The 20,000-nt window shown below is 43.4% G+C and overlaps 1 protein-coding gene across 9 annotated transcripts in view; it reads right to left on the bottom strand.

Annotated features, from left to right (window-relative positions):
- Positions 1 to 20,000, bottom strand: part of LOC147024924 (ERI1 exoribonuclease 3-like) — a 260,432-nt gene that overhangs the window by 74,323 nt on the left and 166,109 nt on the right. For all 9 annotated transcript variants that reach the window (XR_015059267.1, XR_015059266.1, XR_015059268.1 and 6 more), the window contains one exon: positions 2,811 to 2,883. Coding sequence is in view for 6 of the 9 variants with exons in the window: in XM_085885336.1 (XP_085741462.1) it covers positions 2,811 to 2,883 (73 nt within the window). In the remaining 3 variants the exon portion in view is untranslated. The remainder of the gene's footprint in view (positions 1 to 2,810; positions 2,884 to 20,000) is intronic.

Below are 20,000 nucleotides of genomic sequence, written 5' to 3'. Positions count from 1 at the left end.
ACTTTCTTTGTGTAACATGAACTATGGTACGAATATGAACCAAGGATCAGAACTATCATTGTGTAAAATGAATCGATGTACCAATATGAATAGAGGACGTGTTGCGATATCTTTGCTGTTAAGAAATATATATATTTTTAATTATTGAGTTCTTTCAGCCAGCTCAACAATAAAAGTCTTCATTTTTTTCTCTCTCTCTCTCTTTCTATCGTAGGCTACCAAAATGCATTGGAAGCCCTAATAACATTACCTCTGCTGGCGCTCACATAGGGAGTGGGTGTTTCTATAAAATAAAAAGCTCCAAAATGTCCTCAGTTGAACACACATCCGAGTTGGTAGTAAAAGGCATGTTGATTGCCATGGGAAGCAAAGTCGAGCTGACGTTTCGGGCATTGGCCTTTCCTCGGAGCCAAACGTGGTGAGCATATCTTTGTCAACATCAGTTTATGAAATGTATTCTTCAAATTTTTTGTCAATGGAGCTCGACAATGGCATTGTCAAAGTGTATTTTCACCATTTGTTGAGAAAGAACCACCTCCCTCCTCCTGTCCAGTCTCAAACTTTCGTCCAGACCTCACAGCAAGTCCCAACTTCCCCCCATGCTATTTTGTAATCTGAGTAAAGGCCCAGTCACACCTTGACGTTTTAGCCAGCAATGGCAACGTATCAAAATGTATGTGAAACGCTGGCTTACGTTGAACTTTTGATGATTTAAAAAAAAAAGATTCGGACGTATTCATAACGAGATGGTCGTATGCATAACATATTAGTAACGGACACAGAACGTTTCGTTGTCTTATAGATAACTTATACCAACGAATGCTTAGCCTGTTGTCGGCCTTCACAACCTATGCCCAACGATCGTCTAACTTATGCATAGTGCGCTGCACGTATCGCCGACGATCATGTGGCGTAGCCTATTAAAAGGCTGCCGCACAACGATTCAAATCATAACCGCCAGAGAAATGGAAGTGTCAACATCGCAGTCACACCTTGGCGATCTTGCCAGCGTATGCCGACCTCTGAAAAATGCGTCTAAAACGCCGGCGTACGTCGAATACGGTATGGGTAAGTTTGGTACATGTGAATAGAACGCTAAGGTACGCTATCAGACGTCGTAGTAAGTGGAGTACGTCTTGTAATTTTAAACGTGTAAAAATTTTTACGACGTACTTGCCGTATACCTCACACGTTCCGCATGCGATGGGAATAAGTTGTACGCACAATATGCAAACGTTGGTACACGTCGACAAAAGTTACTAGTAAGCTACTCATAATTTGAAACATGTCGAGCTAATGTCTAGCGTACCTAAAAGTTATTTCTAACTTATGAGTAACGTGGTTTGAACCAATTCCTTACGTATTTCCAACGCACATTGACGTATTTGATTGACGTCTTCCGGACGACCAAAGAACTAAATGAACGTGTTTCTAACTTACAACTATCATATAATGGCATATTGGCAGCATTTAGGGGAAATGGTAAATAAAAATGGGGTTCACAAAGGAGGAACCCGTCAGTGTTCCAAACTCCATGGTTTTTTTTTTTTCTTCGGCATGACGGTGATGTTGACACTTCGATTTCTAGTGCGGTTATGATTTCAATCGTTGAGCGGCAGCCTATTAATTATATTATAATGGCACTAGAAATCGAAGTGTCAACATCACCGTCATACCGAAGAAAAAAAAAACAAAATAAAAAATAAAATAAAACAGGGAGTCTGGAACACTGACGCTAAACATTACCTCGACGTGTTTCGACTTATGAGTAACTTACAAGTAACGTGTGTCGACGTGTGTCAACGATCACGTAACGTGCCTACAACACGTTACTCATAGGTTAGAAATAAGTTTCCGGTACGCTAAACATTACGTCGACGTGTTTCGACTTATGAGTAACTTACAAGTAACATGTGTCGACGTGTGTGTCAACGATCGCGTAACGTACCTAAAACTTATGGCCAGCGTAGCGGAACTTCTGAGTCATACGCTGGCATAAGTCGTAAAATTTCAAGCATGCTAAAATTTGAGGACAACCGCAAAGTACAACGATGAAAGCCAGCGTACTACGACGCATGGCAGTGTTTTTCAGCGTGCTCTCAATGTTTCCAAAACTTACCCATAACGTATTGGACGTGCGCCAGCGTTTTAGACAAATTTTTCAAAAATCAGCATAAGCTGGCTAAAACGTCAAGGTGTGACTGGGCCTTAAGTATTGCTGAATTTTTTTTTTTAACTCATTTACCCTTTTCCTCTGATGGTTCGTGATCCGCTTTCCCAAAAGACGTCAAGCTCCTTCATGAGCAGTAAACAAAAAGAGATGTAATAAAACAACTGAGCTGTAGATCACCGTCAACAAAAGAAAACAACTCGAAAGGATCAGGGCGAAACTAACGAGCAGGATGGTGAAAGAAAAATGGGATGGACGTTTGTTTGGGCTTTTCAATCTCGTGCGATTGTTATAACAAACAAAAAAAGAAATCGTAAATGAGCAAAAAATCGGGAATAACACCCCACCACGGCTAAAGTAGAGCAAGAAAGAGAACAATTTGAGAACAATTTGCATTTTGAGGAGTTTTGTAAAATCTGAAATTTGTCCTCAAAGCTATGTTCTTCATGTTTCTCATGGTGACAAAGGTAAGGAATCCAGAACAACTGCACTCTCATTGAGCACCTGAGCTACCTTCATCATGGTACGCATAAAGCTTCGCAGACATGAACATTGGGATATACCAATAATTGTACATTTTCACTGGGTCACACCAATATTTCCTCACGTTGCTTAGCATTCACCCGGTCAACCAACATACCTTTTTGATATTGACCCAGTTACGAAAATATTCTGGTAAAGGTAGCCCCAGATGCTTGCACTGCCCAGGTAACCTGCAACACAGATTCCAACACGTTAAACCAGATTGGCTCTCAATCTGACATTCTAGGAACATCCTGCACCTTTGCTTGCTGGCGGACTCAGGTAGTTTAATGGTTTGAGCGTCTGTTCTAACACTGGGAGGTCAGCAGTTCAAATCCAATTCTGGCCGAGGTATACAAAAGACTATAAAAATGGTCTGTAATACTTTCTTGCTTGATGCTCAGCATTTTAAAAGAATAGAGCATGGACAACCATAGTGCAGGTTTTTTTAGGCCGAATGGCTAATGGCTTCCTCCTACATTGGAGTTCTTGGTAAGGAAACTCGTATTATTGTCCTGAACCCCCGAAACATTCCATTATTTGTGTTGGTGGCACAATCCTACTTCATGTAAGATTTCTCAGTGAGCTCCGTAGTGTGGTGCATGAGAGGGTAATAAATATCCCACCACGTCATTGTACAAGAAAGTCAGTGTAAGCCTCAAACTAATTGTTCATTCTGTCTGAAGGTAAATGCCCAAAATATAAAGCTTCATACAAATGCATTTAGACATGTTGAATGAGGGAGGCTCATAAAAAAAAAACACCCAAAACAACATCTTGGAGCAACAATATTGGTAGAATGGGAAGCCCAGGACAACGCTGTTATGCCAAGTGCAATGTCGTCAGATAAAACGCATCCCGCTGCAGTGGTTCTTTTTTAATCCAATTGGCTGTTTCTGTTCACATGGGATCCCAACTTGGTGTCAAATAAACTGTCCGAACCAATCTGAGAAACGCATTCCCCCTTTTCCTGATAAAAGCCATGGGATTGGGATGCGTCCACAAACTAAACGGCTTCCTTTCCACAAGGGCACGACACAGTGAGTGTAACCACGCAAGGCATTCTGCCTTTCTGGCATGATCCCCTTGGGGAGCATGCAAGTCAGACGAGCCTGCAAAAGATTTCAAAATGGACACCGATGCATTCAAGTGGTGCTGACAGAAAAAGGAGCAGAGATTATCAACACCATTAGAACCCAAGGATTTTTCATGGTGTGAATTGTCACCCCAACATCGCTTTAATTCCAACTCCCCCACTCCCACCCCACCCCCCCTCCATTTACTCAATTTAAGTTGGAGAATCAACTCCTTTTTTGTACGTCCTTACAATTCCCCTTTAAAAACCTTTTACTACCTTTCTTTGCCATCCTGAGTTGCCTTTTGTCGAGGACATGTTCCAGTGACTGCCCGTTTACAGCGGCGGTTCGAGATCGCCGGTGTTAAACCCCCTTTTCATTTTAGCAGTTTCAATTTATTAAAGCAGGCCTGGGCTCCGATACCTAGTTTTTCAGCAGACAAGGGGCTGAGCGGCTGACAGGTGAGAAGCCGTGGCATAGAGCCGATTTAAGACCCTAATACATGTGCAATGAGATCAAGCGCGCACCGCGTTGCGACGGCGAGGTCCGGTGAAGCGTGGCCGCTGTGAAATGCTTTTCGCTTTTCAGCCACTAAGCCTACCCAGGAAATTTCATCTCAATCCCGAGATAGGTGCAGACATGGCGCCGACGGCTTAACAGATGTGCCGAGATGCGGGGCGCGAGCCGTGGGGCAGCTTTTACAAATAAATCCGTCACGGCACACAAGCACCAGAGCAAGGCGGCTGAAGGGGGACAGCAACCATGCCATCTCACAAGTAGTTGCGTCGCACATTAAACTTTGTAGTTTTTTAGTGGATCTGACGTTGAACCACATGTGTATTCAATGTAGGAATAAGTGACCGCACGTGACAATATGCACAAGGAAAATTAGAAATCATTCAGATTTTGGCACACAACTTTATATTTTTCAGAAAAGAAAGTTTATCTTTCTTGGAATAGAGAAGGCAATCAACAATTGCTTATCTTTTTATGAAAATAGTGTCCAGAGATAAACAAGGGTGGTTGATTAAAAATGTATTTGATGTACACACCTTCAACCATCTTCAAAAATAATGGATGAATGCAAGGGCCTTGTGGACACAGGAGGCAACTTGGCCCATCATATCTGTGCTTTATCTAAACCTCAGAGACTAAACCAATCCGTTTATTTATTTAATTTCACTGTGGGTTGGAGGTTGGGGTGGGGAGCAGAAAGAGTAGGGATAGTCCTGCAGCGTAGTCTGATATTTCAGATCAATTGTTCAAATTTGCATAAAAGCACCAAAATTGGTACACATGTAGAATAATGTATTCCGAACAATTCTAGATATGGAGCCACCCGAGATTGTGCCTTGGTCAGCTTCAGCGACCATTTTCCAAAATGGCCGCCGTTCTACTTTCGTGAAATTGGCTATATGCTCTTATTTTCTTATTGTATTGGTGGTAGATATAAGGAAAGTATAAAATTCAGTAAATTGACCATGAAAAGGCATATTCAAATATTATGAGCCAGTATTTTCGGTAAAAAAGCCATTATTTGATTTGTAAACTGCTGCTCTCCAGAAACTTTTCGCTGAAAAGTACCCATTATTGCATGGAGAACTAGAGTCAAATGATATTCATCACATTCAATGGGTTTGGAATCAACAAAAATTGCATTATAGATTAGATACTTTACTCTATTTTGAAAAGGGAACTGATAATCGTGATAATGACAAACTCAGAAAATGTAGTCAAATTATTGCACACTTCACTTTGAAGTGGCTACGGTATAGGCCTAGGTCACATTTGCTCTACGGCGAGGATACGGCGGCCGTACGCCCTCTGAATTGACAGAAATGTGCGGTGGCCGCAGAGAAACTGAGGTGGCCTCAGGGAGGCCCTACGTCGTTTGGCTATATCTTACAGGCCGTAGGGGTGCCGTGGAATTATAGCACGGAGTTATAACTTTTTTTCATTTCTACGTTCGCCGTAGCAATTCAACAAGCCAAGCTATGAGGTAGATGTGTTCCACGTCGACCGTACGAAGGGCGTACGGTGGGCTTGCGTTATTCGTGCGGCTGCCGTAAGCTCTTCTCAATGAAAAATGAATTTTCCCAACCCCCAAAAAATTACGGCGGCCGCACTATTTCCACGGTCGCCGTACGGTGGCCTTGCGGTCTGTGTGACTACCTGCGGGCAACGCAGGGTCGACGCACGGTTCCCCTACGCCCGCCGTGCATCTACCTATGGCCTCCATGGCAGTCTGCGTCGACCGTGCGTCCACCGTGCGCTACCGCTAGAGATCGGAGTAGAGGTGTTTGCCTATACAGTGGTGCCCCCAGAATCCGAATTTAATTCGTTCCAGGAGGCTGTTCGGATTGCAAAAAGTTCGGATTGCAAAAATATTTTCCCAATAAGAAATAATGGAGTGAATTAATCCGTTCGTGGACCCCAAGAAAACCCACTTTCAAGACACTTTAAACTGAAATTACCCATGTTTGAGGTAAAATAAGATGAGTAAATGACCTTCGGTGGCGGTGTATTGTATGTAAACTGGTACAATCACCACATCCAAAGGTTCACACAGGCTCGAGCTCCGGCCTGAGTTCCGATCGCTCGTGCACTCTGTGAGCGCTGCCCCCAGGGCAGCTCATCAAACATGATGCCCGCAGAACCACAATCACTTTCATCAAACACATCGGGCTGACGTTATCATGGATATTCCAAATTACAACCGGTTTTGCTGTGAAATTCAATCCTTGCCCGACAGTCCGTCACACCATGTGATCGGATTGCTTTTTTGTTATTAATTAAAACACAAGATGATTAAAAAAAGAAACATCACAAATGAAGGTGAAAAAACAAGGTAAGGCCTGTCACATTTGGCTCGGCGGCCGGAGGGTCTACAAAATGTACGGGCACTAGCAATTATAAAGCGGCCGCAGTATTTCCACGGTCACACATTGTAGCAGTCACATATGTTTTTATTTTTTGGGTAGCCGTACGGCGTATTTAGAAATTGTGGAGACCGAAAACGTGGGGGTGCCGTACGGTCTTTGATTTGATGTCGCACGGTGACCTTAGGGCGTTGCTGCGGCGGCCATAGAATTTTCAAGGCAGACGCAAGGTGACCGCAAGGCGACCGCAGGGGGACCCTAAGCCGAACGTGCGGCCAGACGGACGGTAACGAATGGGTTAATTAATTTTATTATTATATTTTTTTACCAGTTCTTTTGTTTCAGCTTGTCGAATTTCTATGGCGAATGTAGAAATGAAAAAAGTTATAACTCCGCGTTATAATTCCACGGCGACCTTACGACCTGTAAAATATAGTCATACGGCGTAGGGCCACCCTGAGGCCACCTCAGTTTCTCTGCGGCCGCCACACGTTTCTGTCAATTCAGAGGGCGTACGGCTGCCATAGAGCAAATGTGACTGAGGCCAAAAGTATCAATCGACACACGAGAGATGCTTTCACGAGTACTTCCACCGACGAACTGAATGAACAAAGCACGAAGATGAGGGTCGAATAGGTGGAGGAGACACGTGAACAAACATAAACGCTTCGTTGTGTTCGGTTTTTTAAATGTGTTTGGTTTTTAGGGCAAAATTTTCTCGAAAAAATTGTTCGGATTCCAATTTGTTCAAACAATGGGGCGTTCGGATTCTGGAGGCACCACGGTATATTATAGTTATAGTATATTCAGTTATATATACTGGTATATTTTTATTTCAGTAAAAAAAGAACTGGTATATATACCCACTCGTTACCGTCTGTCTGGCCGCACGTTCGCCTTAGGGCCCCGCTGCGGTCGCCTTGCCGGCACCTTGCGTCTGCCTTGAAAATTCTATGGCTACCACAGCGATGCCCTAAGGTCACCGTGCGACATCAAATCAAAGACCATACGGCACCCCCACGTTTTCGGTTTCCACAATTTCTAAATACGCCGTGCGGCTCCCCGAAAAATAAAAACATGTGACTGCTACATTGTGTGACCGTGGAAATACTGCGGCCGCCGTATAATTGCTAGTGGCCGCAGATTTTGGAGACCCCACGGCCGCCGTGGCAAATGTGACCTCGGCCTTACTGTCTACTACCATTCTACCAGGACACATGGTACACGCATACATCAGTCCAGTACAATATGAGTTTCTGAGCTCAAGTGTACTGGCTCTGGATCAAGAAGTCAACACTTTTACAAGCAATGCGACTTTGCATTTGCACATTCTAAGCTTGGCCGATATCTCAGTCTGTGTCTACTGAGTCTGTCTACTGGCATTCTCCTTCACAAGCACACAGTCCAGTGCATTGCAGAGTAGCCTTCTTGCATTTGCAGCGGTTTCTACAGCCTTTTGCAGCCGCATGACACCAGCTCGAAGCAGCTTTTTGAAGCCTCAGGGAGTGTGGTCCAGAGCGGTTCGTAGGACCCATCCTCTGTTTGCCGCCAGCCCCAGCTTGTTGGTGATGGAAGCACGGGTTGAGGGAACAAGACCTGCCCCCAGACATAGCCACCCTGGAAGACTGATCTCTTCACATGCTGTTCCAAAGCATCATAGGTAGGTGGGATGCGCTGGACGGAGTTCCTCTTGGCGAAGAGTTTCTTTCTGGCCTCGTTGACGTCCATATATGGACTGGTGCGGTCATAGAGGAGCACCACAAACCTTTCAATGCAGTGCATTGTGTCATCCTGGATGTTGACTGCCGTGGTGGTTAGGGTCACAAGAGAATCTGTCAGTTCTGGAAACGAGTCCCATGTGGCCCAGGCAGATTTCTTCTCATGCCGCACGAATGCTGATACCGTGTCACATCTGGTCATGGCGTCGAAGACAGGGAGGGCACGTGCCTTCTGTGGACCGAGGAAGGCAGCTATTTCATGGGCAGGGATGTAGCGGTAGTTCTTGCCCGTCCCAAAGGCAATCCAGAGTTCATCCATGCATGGTAGTGTCTGGGCTACCATCACCGCCAAGACGACGACGTCGGTGTCTACGATTCGAATTTGAATCCGACGGTGGTCATGTTCTGCAGCATGGGCCACATGTAGCCAATATTACCAATTACAACACCACTTCCACCACCACCACAACAAAATACTTCTGAACCTGTCACTGATGCTGTGTGCGAAAATGGATTTTCCCATAAAAATGACCATTTTTCCCCAGTACAATGGTTGGAAATATAATAAATCAACACAAATGACATTTGTATTGTTTTCCTTTGCAAATGCACATCACATGGAGTATTTATCACCTCTGAAAAACCTACAAATAGAATAACAATGACAGATATCCCATGTTGTTAAAGTAGAATGGCGGCCATTTTGGAAAATGGCCACCAAAGCTGACCAAGGCAAATCTCGAGTGGCTCCATATCCAGAATTGTTCAGAATACATGAGTCAACATATGCACCAATTTTGGTGCTTTTATGAAAAGTCGAACAATTTGTTTGCTTTGCTGCAGTACTCGGAGGAGAACAGTGGAGCAAACACAGGGACATCACCAGGGTGTTATTTTATTATTATTATTATTATTATTATTATTATTATTATTATTATTATTATTATTATATCAGCCGAGTACCCACCTGTAGAGCTTGCGTATTATTTGTTGAACAACGCAAAGTCCGTATATTGCAAGAAGACTTTTCATGTTTGTGTGCTGTGTTTTTCAAGGGGTCTAACAGATCTAAAGATCTACAGGTAAGGTCATAAGGGTTTTAAAGGTCTAAAGGGTATGTTCCAATAAGAGGTAAGGTCTAAAAAGGTCTTAGGGGTTTAAAGGTTAAAAAAAAAACTTAAGGGGTTGAAACGTCCATGGGGTGTAAAGTGTTTCAGGGGTCTGAAGGGCGAAATGGTCTCAACAGACAAGAGGTCTAAAGGATCTTCAAAGACCTAAAGGGTCTCAAGGGTATGTTCCAATCGTAGTTAGTAGTCTAAAGGGGTATAAACGGGGTCAAAGAGGGTTTCAAAGTCAAAAGGCTTATCAAGGTCAAAAGGGTCAACACTCAATCGGGTCTACAGTGTCTACAGGGTCGAAGCAATCTAAAGGGTGTAAAGGTCTGAAGGGGTCAAAGTGGTCGTGGGTTTAAAGGGGTGTAAAGGTTGAAAGCGTCTCAGCCCTAAGGAGTCCTAAGGTGTCTAAAGGGTCTTAAAAGGTCAAAAGGGTCTAAAGGGCATACTCCAAAAGTCATGAGGAGTCTAAAGGGTTAGGGTCTAAATGGGTATAAGAGGTCTAAGGGGTCGAAAGGGTTGAAGCCCTAATGGGGTCAAAAGAGTTAGTTCAATGGGTGTAAAGGCCTTACGGGTTATAAAATATCTAAAGGGATCTAAATGCGTCGAAAACGTCTCAATAGGTCTAAATGGTCTGCATATCTAAGGGGTCCATAGGGTCACATGGTCTAAAGCATCCATGGAGTCCGAGTGGTCATCAGGGGTTTAAAGGGTCTATGGGGTCTCAAGGGTATGTTCCAATACTAGTTAGGATTTAAGGGGTAAAAAGGCTCATTTGGGTGAAAAGCATCTGAAGGGGTCTGAAGGTCTAGCGGGGTCAAAGTGGTCAAAAGGATGTAAATTCTTCAGAGCATCTAAATGGTCTAAAATGTTTTAAAGGGCTAAAGAGTCCAAAGAGGTCTAAGCAGTCTAAAATTGGCCTCCACAGCCAGACGCTGACTGGGCATGCTCCGTCGTGCAAAGTCTTTCCTTGACACACCTGAGCTCCTATCCACTATCCCCCTTCAAGGCTTTCATCCATAGATTGATGAAGTACTGCTCTCTCATCTGGGCTGGCTTCGCTGCTTCACACCTTGCTCAGCGTGAAACCATGGAAACCAAGGCTTTCAAGATCATTGGAATATCTCGCGATGAAGCTGAATCTATGGGTCAATCACTTCGCCATCGAGACAGGTCGGTGGTCTCTCTGTGTTCCACCACCTCCTCTCTGGTCTTGCATCCTCTTCCCTCTCCATGTTTTGTCTCCACCCCCCAGATGTCTGGACGACACATGCAGCCCACCAGCAACCTCCTTGTGAAACTGCCAAAATACAGAACCACTGCTCCCTGACACGAATTTAGTTCCTCTTTTATCCATCTTGTCCACCCCTTACATTCTCCCCTACCCCTCATCATTACCTGCATTCCTTGTTTGTCCCTCTCCTTATATTTTCTCCATCCACCCTGCTGTTGGTGTTTCCCCTTCTCCTGCAGTTCCTTTGTGATGTTGTGTCCTGAACCATTCTGTGTTCCAGCTCTTCAAAGAGCCTTGACTATGTACACCCAAAAAAAAAAAAAAAGTATAAAAGGTACGTTCCAATAGTACGTGATTAATACACAGTCATAATGCAACTGACATTCAAACAGTATATCATTATTACCTCCACAACCTAAGGTTGACTGAGAATGTGCGTTCACCCCATCTGTCTGTCTGTCTGTCGATGAGAGAATGTCTCAAAAAGTTATGGACGGATTCGGATGAAACTTGGACAGGTTGGATGTGTGACAAGGACTAATTTATTCAATTTTGGTGAAGATCTCGATCTGGATCCAAATCCAGATTTGAGAATTTTTAAATTTTGTGAGTGAATTCACCATTGAGAGAGAGGGCCAAAAACAATATACTGTATAGCATGATATTTCAAAACGTTGCAGACGGATTGAGCTGAAACTTGGTGGATGAGTTGAGTCAGGTCAGTTAAGGTATGGGAGCATGCGCTGGAGCAGCGTGTCACTGCGTTCACTTTCCGCCGGTTCTCCAGGGGCCTCCGTCTGGCCATCCCCCAGGCAGATGCCTGACCCATCCCCATCTCCTTGAGATGCTGATCAACCTGCTGCAACTATAAGGCACATGCTCAGCCCATTGGCCCCCTCCACTCATGAGGCTCCCAGGTACAGAATGTGGTGAGCAGGATCAGCATCAGGAAAACGAGCCAGATGTCCATACAGCCGCTGCTAACGCTCACGGACTATGCAGATAACAAATCTCATTTGAATCTCTATCAGCAACCGCTCATTGGACACAAAGTCCAACCAACGAGAGCCAAGCATTCTCTGAAGACACCTGGAACCAAGGAATTAAGTCTCTGTCTCAGATCTCTGGTCAGAGTCCAAGTCTCACATCCATAGAGCAAGACTGGAAGCACCAAGGACCTGAAGACTCAGACTTTCATCCTCATGCATAGGTACCGACAGCGCCACACCCCATGATCGAGTGAATCCATGACTCCCCAGGCCCAACCCAGACGTCTGTCGACCTCTGGCTTGCAGCCAACAGAGACATGAATATCACTGCCAAGGTAAGTGAATCTCTCCGTGACCTCAACATCCCCACCACATAAACAGGAACAGTAGGGTGTTCCAAAAAAATGAAAGTTTGATTTTTGCTGCTCCCTGATTTTGCCTTTGTTCCAATACCCCATAAGAACTTATAGGTCAAAAATGAACAAAATTCCATGATATTTAGGGGTTCCTCAAGTTGGCAAAATTATGTCCATTATGGAGAGGGCATTTTGCACTGCAATGTCAAAAAGCTCATCTACGTCTCCTTGGAAAAACTATTCTTTCATCCTATATGACTGCTGTGGTTTTTGAAAATATCAAACAACCATATTAATTGTGAAGTGTACTGCGTTGTGCATTTCGACGGCAAGTTGTCAGTTACAGTTTGACAAATTTCAACAATATTGTGTCAACTTGAGGAACCCCTAAACATCCTCCAATCTGCTTCATATTTGGTGTGTAGGTTTCTACTGTCAAATGGAACAAAGGCACACCCAGGGAGCAAGAATATTCATACTTTTATTTTTTTACCCCCTAAGGTACAGACAAGATAGCAGCATCCAATATGTCATTGAAAGCCTGGATCTTAGTTTTTACCCAGGAAATCCGTAATCCCAGTGGCTCCGACTCCTCATTCAACACCACGAGGGCCCCCCAAAAGGAAGTCTGGAGTCTCTGCAAAGATGACTGCATCATCTGCGAAATCAAGGTCAGAGATATTGACATTCCCAAATGATGCACCGCAGCGTAATCTCTCCGACATCCTTCCCAGAATCCAGCCTATAAAAGTGCTGAAAAGTGTGGGGGCCAGTACACACCCCTGACGAACTCCAGTAACAACTGGAAATAAGCCAGAGATGGTAACACCACATCTCACAGCACTCTGTTCCAGAGTATAGTTCAGACATCAGATTGATCAGTTTTGGTGGCACCCCATAAAGACCAAGATCAACATAGGCTGCAAGCAGCACCTGCCGAAAATTCATCTGTGTTGGGTGAGGACCCAAAGAGCAAGGACATGGTCAATAGTTGACCTCGTTGGTGTAAAGCCTGACTGCACTGGACGCTGGTGCTCAAGCAGATGGTGGCGAGCGCTATCAAAAATTATCCGAGCAAAGACCTTGCCCGGCACTGAGAGCAGCCTCACCCCTCAGTAGTTGTTGCAGTCTTGGCGATCACCCTTCCCTTTACAGAGAGGGACAACAAGGCCCTCTTCCAGTCAGTTGGGATGATGCCTGTGTTCCAGGCAGAGCACAGAAGTGCATGCAATGACACTAGTACATTTCCACTAGCCTTCAGAAGTTCAGCATGGATGCCGCAGATCCCAGAAGCTCCTCCACCCTTTGACACGTTTTGTTGTTCATCCTGCTCGGTGTCCAAAACATATAATGTTCAGCTTGGTGGAGGTACGTGCTCTATCGAGTGCCGTTCGAGTCAATCGACAAATAGTCGCGGGTGTCGAACGAGTCTTCCTTCATGACCAGCTTCACCGTGTTATTCAGTTTTTTAAAGCTCACCTATAATGTAGTTCAGTTGAGCTTATGGGATGGCACGTCGTCTGTCCGTAAACATTTGCAACTTCTTCTCCGAAACTGCTGATGGGATTGTGAAGACCTTCTTCTTTCTCAGGAAGGAAAGCAGGGAACTTGAAGGAGGTGGGTTTGGGGTGAATTAACGGGGGTAGAAAAAGATCATGGCTTTCGATGGGGGAAGATAAGAGGTGGTGGTGAACAGTTGTTTTGAAGACCTGAAGGTAAGAGTGGGGTTGAAGAGAGTGTGGGAGTTTGCTCCAAATGTGGGGAAAAAGAGGAATGAAAGAGTTAAGGTGAGCAGTGATATGGGGCGGACATATGTCAGACAGAGCGGGGGGGGGGGAGGGGCGAGGCTGGAGCGGAGACGGTAGAAGACAGACAGATCACCGACCTACCTGCAGTGGGAGAGTGAGAGACTCAAAGACTCAGCCTCGTTGTGGGAGATACCAATTATCCTACAGGCCTTGGTTTCCACAGCGTGAGGCCGAGAAAGGTGGGAGGCAGGAGCACCAGCCCATAGGGGAGAGCAGTACTCCATCAGGCTATGGACCAAAGCTTTGTACGTGGTCAGGAGTTCAGGTGTGCCAAGGAAGGACTTTGCACGACGGAGGATGCCCAGTCGGCGACTGGCTTTGGAGGCCATCTTGGAAATGTGGCTTTCCAAGGAAAGATCATGGCTGATAGTGAGACCAAGAAGCCTAAATGAAAGGACTTATTCAAGAGAATTGTTGAGAAATTAGATGGGGTTGTTTTCCCAGACGGTCCTTTTGGAGAGACATAGTGAGAATGTGAGATTTGTCAGGGTTGAAAGACATGTTCCACGTGTTGGACCAGCTTGTGATTTTATCCAGATCTGCGGAGAGTGAAGAGGCTGCTGCTTGCCGATCTGAGGGATGACAAATGGAACGGCAGAGGGTGGAGTCATCAGCAAAGAGATAAAGATTATTTTCCAGAGAGTCTGAGAGATCATTGATGAAAAGCAGAAAAAGAACAGGGCCCAGAGCACTGCCTTGAGGAACTCCAGCCTGGACAGGTAGAGGAGATGAGATGACTCGTAATACCCTCTGACAACAACACAATACATATTGACACAGTAATTTTTATCGACCTTCCCTCCCGAACACCCACGACTACAGATGCAACCAAGTAGCCCATGTTGACCACGAGGTTGAACTTTGTCCATAACTTGATCCATGTGCCAAGTTTGGTGGCAAATGGCCCAGTAGTTTTGGTGTGATTGGTGTTACACAAAGACACAAACAGACAGAAAATGACATTTATTTGTTAGAAGACAGCAAATCTTTCAATTGTGTTGATCATGAAGTGATGTGGATTATGCTCATGGAAATGTGGATTACGAAGCATAAGATATGTCTGATAAGAAGCCTATACACTGAAGAAGAAGCAACATTAAGAACAGGGTATGGAGAGACAGAATATTTTGGAATTGGAAAAGAGGTCAGACAAGGGTGCATTCACTCTGCTTATATTACTTGTTCAATCTATATAGTGAGTACACCATGAGGAAATCAAACTTGGATGGCATAGAGGCTGGAGTCAAACTTGGAGGAAGATGGATCAACAATCTAAGGTATGCTGATGATTCCACTTTGTGGACAGAATGTAAAGAGGACTTAATGAAGCTGCTGCAGACAGTGAAGAAGGAAAGCAAAAAAGCTGGCCTTACGTTTTACGTTTAACAGTAGTTATGTTTATGTTTTACAGTACTTGGCCTTACGTTTAGCAGGACTTGGACAAAATATTATGGCATTTTACATTATCTTCACCAATGAAATTTGATGCTTGCAGCCTCCGCCCATGTCGTTTTTTTTTTCTTAAGACTGCACGGGGTAAGGTGTTCCATGTACTCTCCAGTTAATAAAGCAGTCATTTCAAAGTAGCAAAACGACAAGATGTTATACCATATTTTTGGACCTATAAGTCAATGTGGAGTACAAGTCAAAATAGATAATTTCCCCATTTTTCTTTCCTTCATTCAAGAATAAGTCGATTTGGAGTGTGAGATGAAGCTAGATCAACTACAGTAGTTAGCAAAACTGTCAATCACAACAACAGAGGTGTTAATTCCTCCCTAACACTCACAACACATCCATCGCTGCCTCCAATACTTCCAGGGTCATGAATATTAATGAGCTGTTTTGTGCATATTATTTGAATTACTTTGTGGGATGACATTTTGGAAAAAATAGGAATGTAAATAGTTTTTCAGCATGTTTGTTATCATATAGAGGTACAGTATGTAACAAAAAATAAAAAAAATAAAAAGGCTACAGAATCATTATCAGCACTGGCGCATACAACATTACATTTTGTCACAGTTCACTACTCCTTCATAAATAAATAACTCCGAGTGGGCCGACGGTCATCTCTTAAGGATGTTCAGACCTCTGTTGAATCACAATCTGGGAAATGACATAGAAGTTAGACGGGAGTCAATTTGGGGGAACCCCCCTGGGAGCCCCTGATCTGAAATAGAAAAATCTAAGACCGAGCGATCCTGCCGACCATCGAGTACAAGGGCTGTATCAGGTTTCAGAGCAATCGGTTGGCAAATAAGGGATGAGTAGGGATCCAAAGTTTCAGGGAGTAACCCATCCCCTTCCCGAGAGCCACCCTAATCCAAAATTTAAAAATCGAAGCCCAAGCAATTGTGGGGCTACCGTCTTGTATTCATGTGTCAAGCTTCAGAACAATCAATCAGGTGATAAAGGAGGAGTAGCAAAAATAGGAAAACGTTAACGGATGGACGGAAGGACGGGCAGACATCCGGACATCACGGCCCATTTTATAAGTTCATCTCTTCGAGAACCGAGGTGAGATGACCCCAAAAATGAACACATGACATTGTAATACAACTACTCAATGTTTGTCCACCTAGCTTTGCAGCCACGATTCGCCTTCTCGATTTTCTCAACACAAGATTCATCTTCATCCAAATATTTGTATTTCCCCGGTGCTCTGATCGCGCTTTCTCACGGCACCTTGGTGACGACTTCTCCGATCCTGATTTGCTGCACGGTTTGTTCACAAGCTCGATCAGAGATTTCTCGATTCCAGATTCGCCGCACAACTCACCCAGAAGCCTGATCAGGGCGATGGGAATGTCGTATCGCTCCTGGCTTACCTCCCCTTTGCTTTCCTCACCAACAAATTATTTGAGCAGTCCATCCAGGACTTGAATGCCTGATCACCCTCCCTGTAACCCCTCCACTCCACACCCACACCTCTCCCGTCCCGACAAGCATTTTCGCAAGTCCCTACATTTTAGTAAGTACCCCAATAACTCTTCATTTTATTGTCCACTTGTTTATTTAATTTGTACTGTGTATTGTTTTGTTTAATATTTGTCTCTAATATGTTTTATTAGGGTAACTGAAGATGTGCCCTGGGAACGCATCGTACCATTATAACAAACACTACGTCTTTGGGAATACGTCATCCACTTAATGTTGTTTTGCTTAACGTTGCACTTTATCGGAATGCATCCACGACGTTAAGGGGAAAGTTGCTGCAGTGAGTTTTAAATTAACAACTATACAATTTATTTCAGAAAATATCACATAAATGAAAATATCACACTGCAATCACAAAAAAAAATTCATCGATACAATTTAATGTCTTAAACCATAGATAAGTCGATTCTGAGTACAAGTCGAGGCCTGGACTTCCAGGTAAATAGTAGTGACTTGTACACCGAAAAATACGGTACATACCTGTGTTTCTGATGTTTTAAAAGTTTGATATTTGATACAAATGATAAAATGTTCAAGAAACTCAATTCCCAGTGGCAAATAGGCTCATAAGTTAGAATTTCAGTGAAAATGTTCTTTGCGGGTTGTCTTACAAAAATAAAAATAAAAAAAGTTTCAAAAATATTTTCAAAATGTCCAGCTTGCTTAGTATAACCCTAAATGCAGGTTCCATGGAGTACATTTTATCCTGGAGGCTGGCTTACCAACTGAAGCCGACAAATGAGTTGCAAAGCGAGGGGGCCAACTGAAGGTGGTCCTTAATTAAGCCAAACCTGTATGATTGAGGGGCATACCCAATCAATGGGGCTTCCTTGGTGTACTCCTCGCCTGTCTCATTGCACATAAGGTTCAATCCTCCCCAAGTCACCATCAAAACAGAAAATGAAATTTTGCTTCATTCAGCAGAAGGGCAAAAAATCATTTGAGATGCTTTGGTACAAAGAAAGGTTTATTTCCCATTTCAATAATGCATGCAATTTCTTGTTTTCGAACTTTGAAGGAAGTTCATATTGAAGGGCTTTGATGAAAAGATATTTTGGTGGATTTTTCAGCTGTTGCTGTTCGGAGAGAGACCTTGCCAAATGGAGATAAAAGTCGATCTTAGTCAGACGGTCAGAGATTATCATATTACTGCAGTATATTTAGACACAGCACAGGGTAGATGATGGACAGCAGAAAAAGGTCACATTATTGGAGCCCAAATGGAACATATTACAAACTGCATTATTTTACTGCCAAGCGACACTATGACAGATACATCTGCCAATATCAGAGCTAATTACAGGAACACAGTATATTTAACCCACAAGAAATCTCAATCGATTTGAGAGCTTGTACTCGATATCAGTTCAATTATTGACAATGCCAACTTTTTTTTCTTAACTCACTGCCAAAGTCTTTCCAATTTCTTCAGGGATATGTAAGGAACGTGGACACAGGAGGAGGCCATTTGGCCCATCATGTGTGTGCTCTATCGACACCGCATTAATTCAATCCATAGGTTTATGAACATAGTTTCACTGTGGCTTGGGGGAGGAGGAGGAGAAGTGGGAAGAACAGCACTTACATTTCCTGAAACATCACATGCCTATGCCGATGTCTGACATATTTGGAAACAGGCAGACTTGTATTACATTCTCGAATCCTCCCATGGTATGTGGCAAATCCTCCATCACTTTATGGAACTCTCATCATTAAACCTTAAACAAGCTACAGAACTCGTATCATTAAACAACCTCGGCATGTTTGCCCTTACCCCCTCTCCACCCCCCCCACTCCCACCCATGCTCTCGATCCCACCACCCCACATCCCCAGAGTTCAACCAACTGCTGTACCATAAAATGGGGTCACTCAACTTAAATCAAATCAGATATTTATTGAATAATTAATTTCATGTATTGCCATCATAAGGGATTGTGATGGTTATATTTTCAATAAGAACAGGCAAAACTAGAGAGGGGAGCACTCGGTTGAGTGCAAAACCTCCGCCGCCAATACTGCTGGGTCACTTAAGTGAACCTGATATCCTATTCATTGTAGGTCAAAACGGATCAGACTCTACTGAACCACGATTGAATAAACTAAACTAGATCGACGCGCATGTAGAAATGCCCAAAAAAAAATCGAAATATTTTTGAAAAAAAAGTTGCAAAATTTCTGGGTTTTTTTCCTCTAACAAATTTTCTTTTTTGGGTTGGAAATCACTTAAAACATGTAGAAATGCAAAAAAAAAAATTCAAATATTTTCAAATGAAATCGAAATTTTTTTGAAAAAAAGTTTTTTTTTTGGATCAAGTCCAAAATCTAATGGCATGATCCTTGGACCATACCTAATCCCCCCACCAAGTTTCGTCGAAATCCGTCGAGGAGTTTTTCCGCAATACTGTTCACAAACAAACAAACAGACAGGGGTGAAAACAGTAACCTCCGTCCATCTTCGATGGTGGAGGTTAAAGATAAATTAATTAACAAAGAGAAAAAGAAAAAAAAAAGAGAAAGGAAAAATATTTTTGGAATTTGAGATAAGAAGTGAAACTTGATCGGCAGATATAATATAAATGACTTGTGTAAAAAACAGACCAGTCGGATCGATGAAGACAGAAGAGTGGGAGACGCAACCAAAAGCTTCAAAAATATATGGCCTTAAGAAGGTTTTAAAAGCAGTGGGAGCAGGGGCCGAAAGAATATCAATAGAGACGGACTTCCAAAGCTGGGGACCGTATAATAAAACCATTTGGTCATCAACAGTTTTCAACCTTAAAGAGCCCACAAGAAGAACAACAACATCTCGACGAACATGGCGATGCACAATTGGAGAAAAACAATCGATGGTGGCCAGCATCATGGACAACAAGTCAAAAAGTTTTAAATGGTCACATGGATTTTCAAAGGTTTCATACAAATTGCTTTTTGGAGAGCTGCTTCACATATTGGGAAGACAATTCAGGAGAAAATAAATTCATCAGCATGTATGATATCTGACAAGCTAATTGACACCAAGGACAGAAAAATACAAATTATGGTACACTGCTGTGAAGATAATATGGTATAATACCACAGACCTTTTATCCTGTTGAATATTATAATGTTCCTCACATGGAACTTTGACACAGGAGGTCATTTGGCCCATCAAAGGATGCACTATTACAAACAATCGATTGTTGTTTGTCTGTGATA

This window comes from Eptatretus burgeri, chromosome 6, assembly GCF_056783735.1.
Source record: "Eptatretus burgeri isolate ZD-2024b chromosome 6, Ebu_testis_v1, whole genome shotgun sequence".
NCBI classification, from domain to species: Eukaryota; Metazoa; Chordata; class Myxini; order Myxiniformes; family Myxinidae; genus Eptatretus; species Eptatretus burgeri.
Note: the sequence above shows the minus strand (reverse complement) of the source record. Positions and strands in the feature narration are given on the sequence as shown.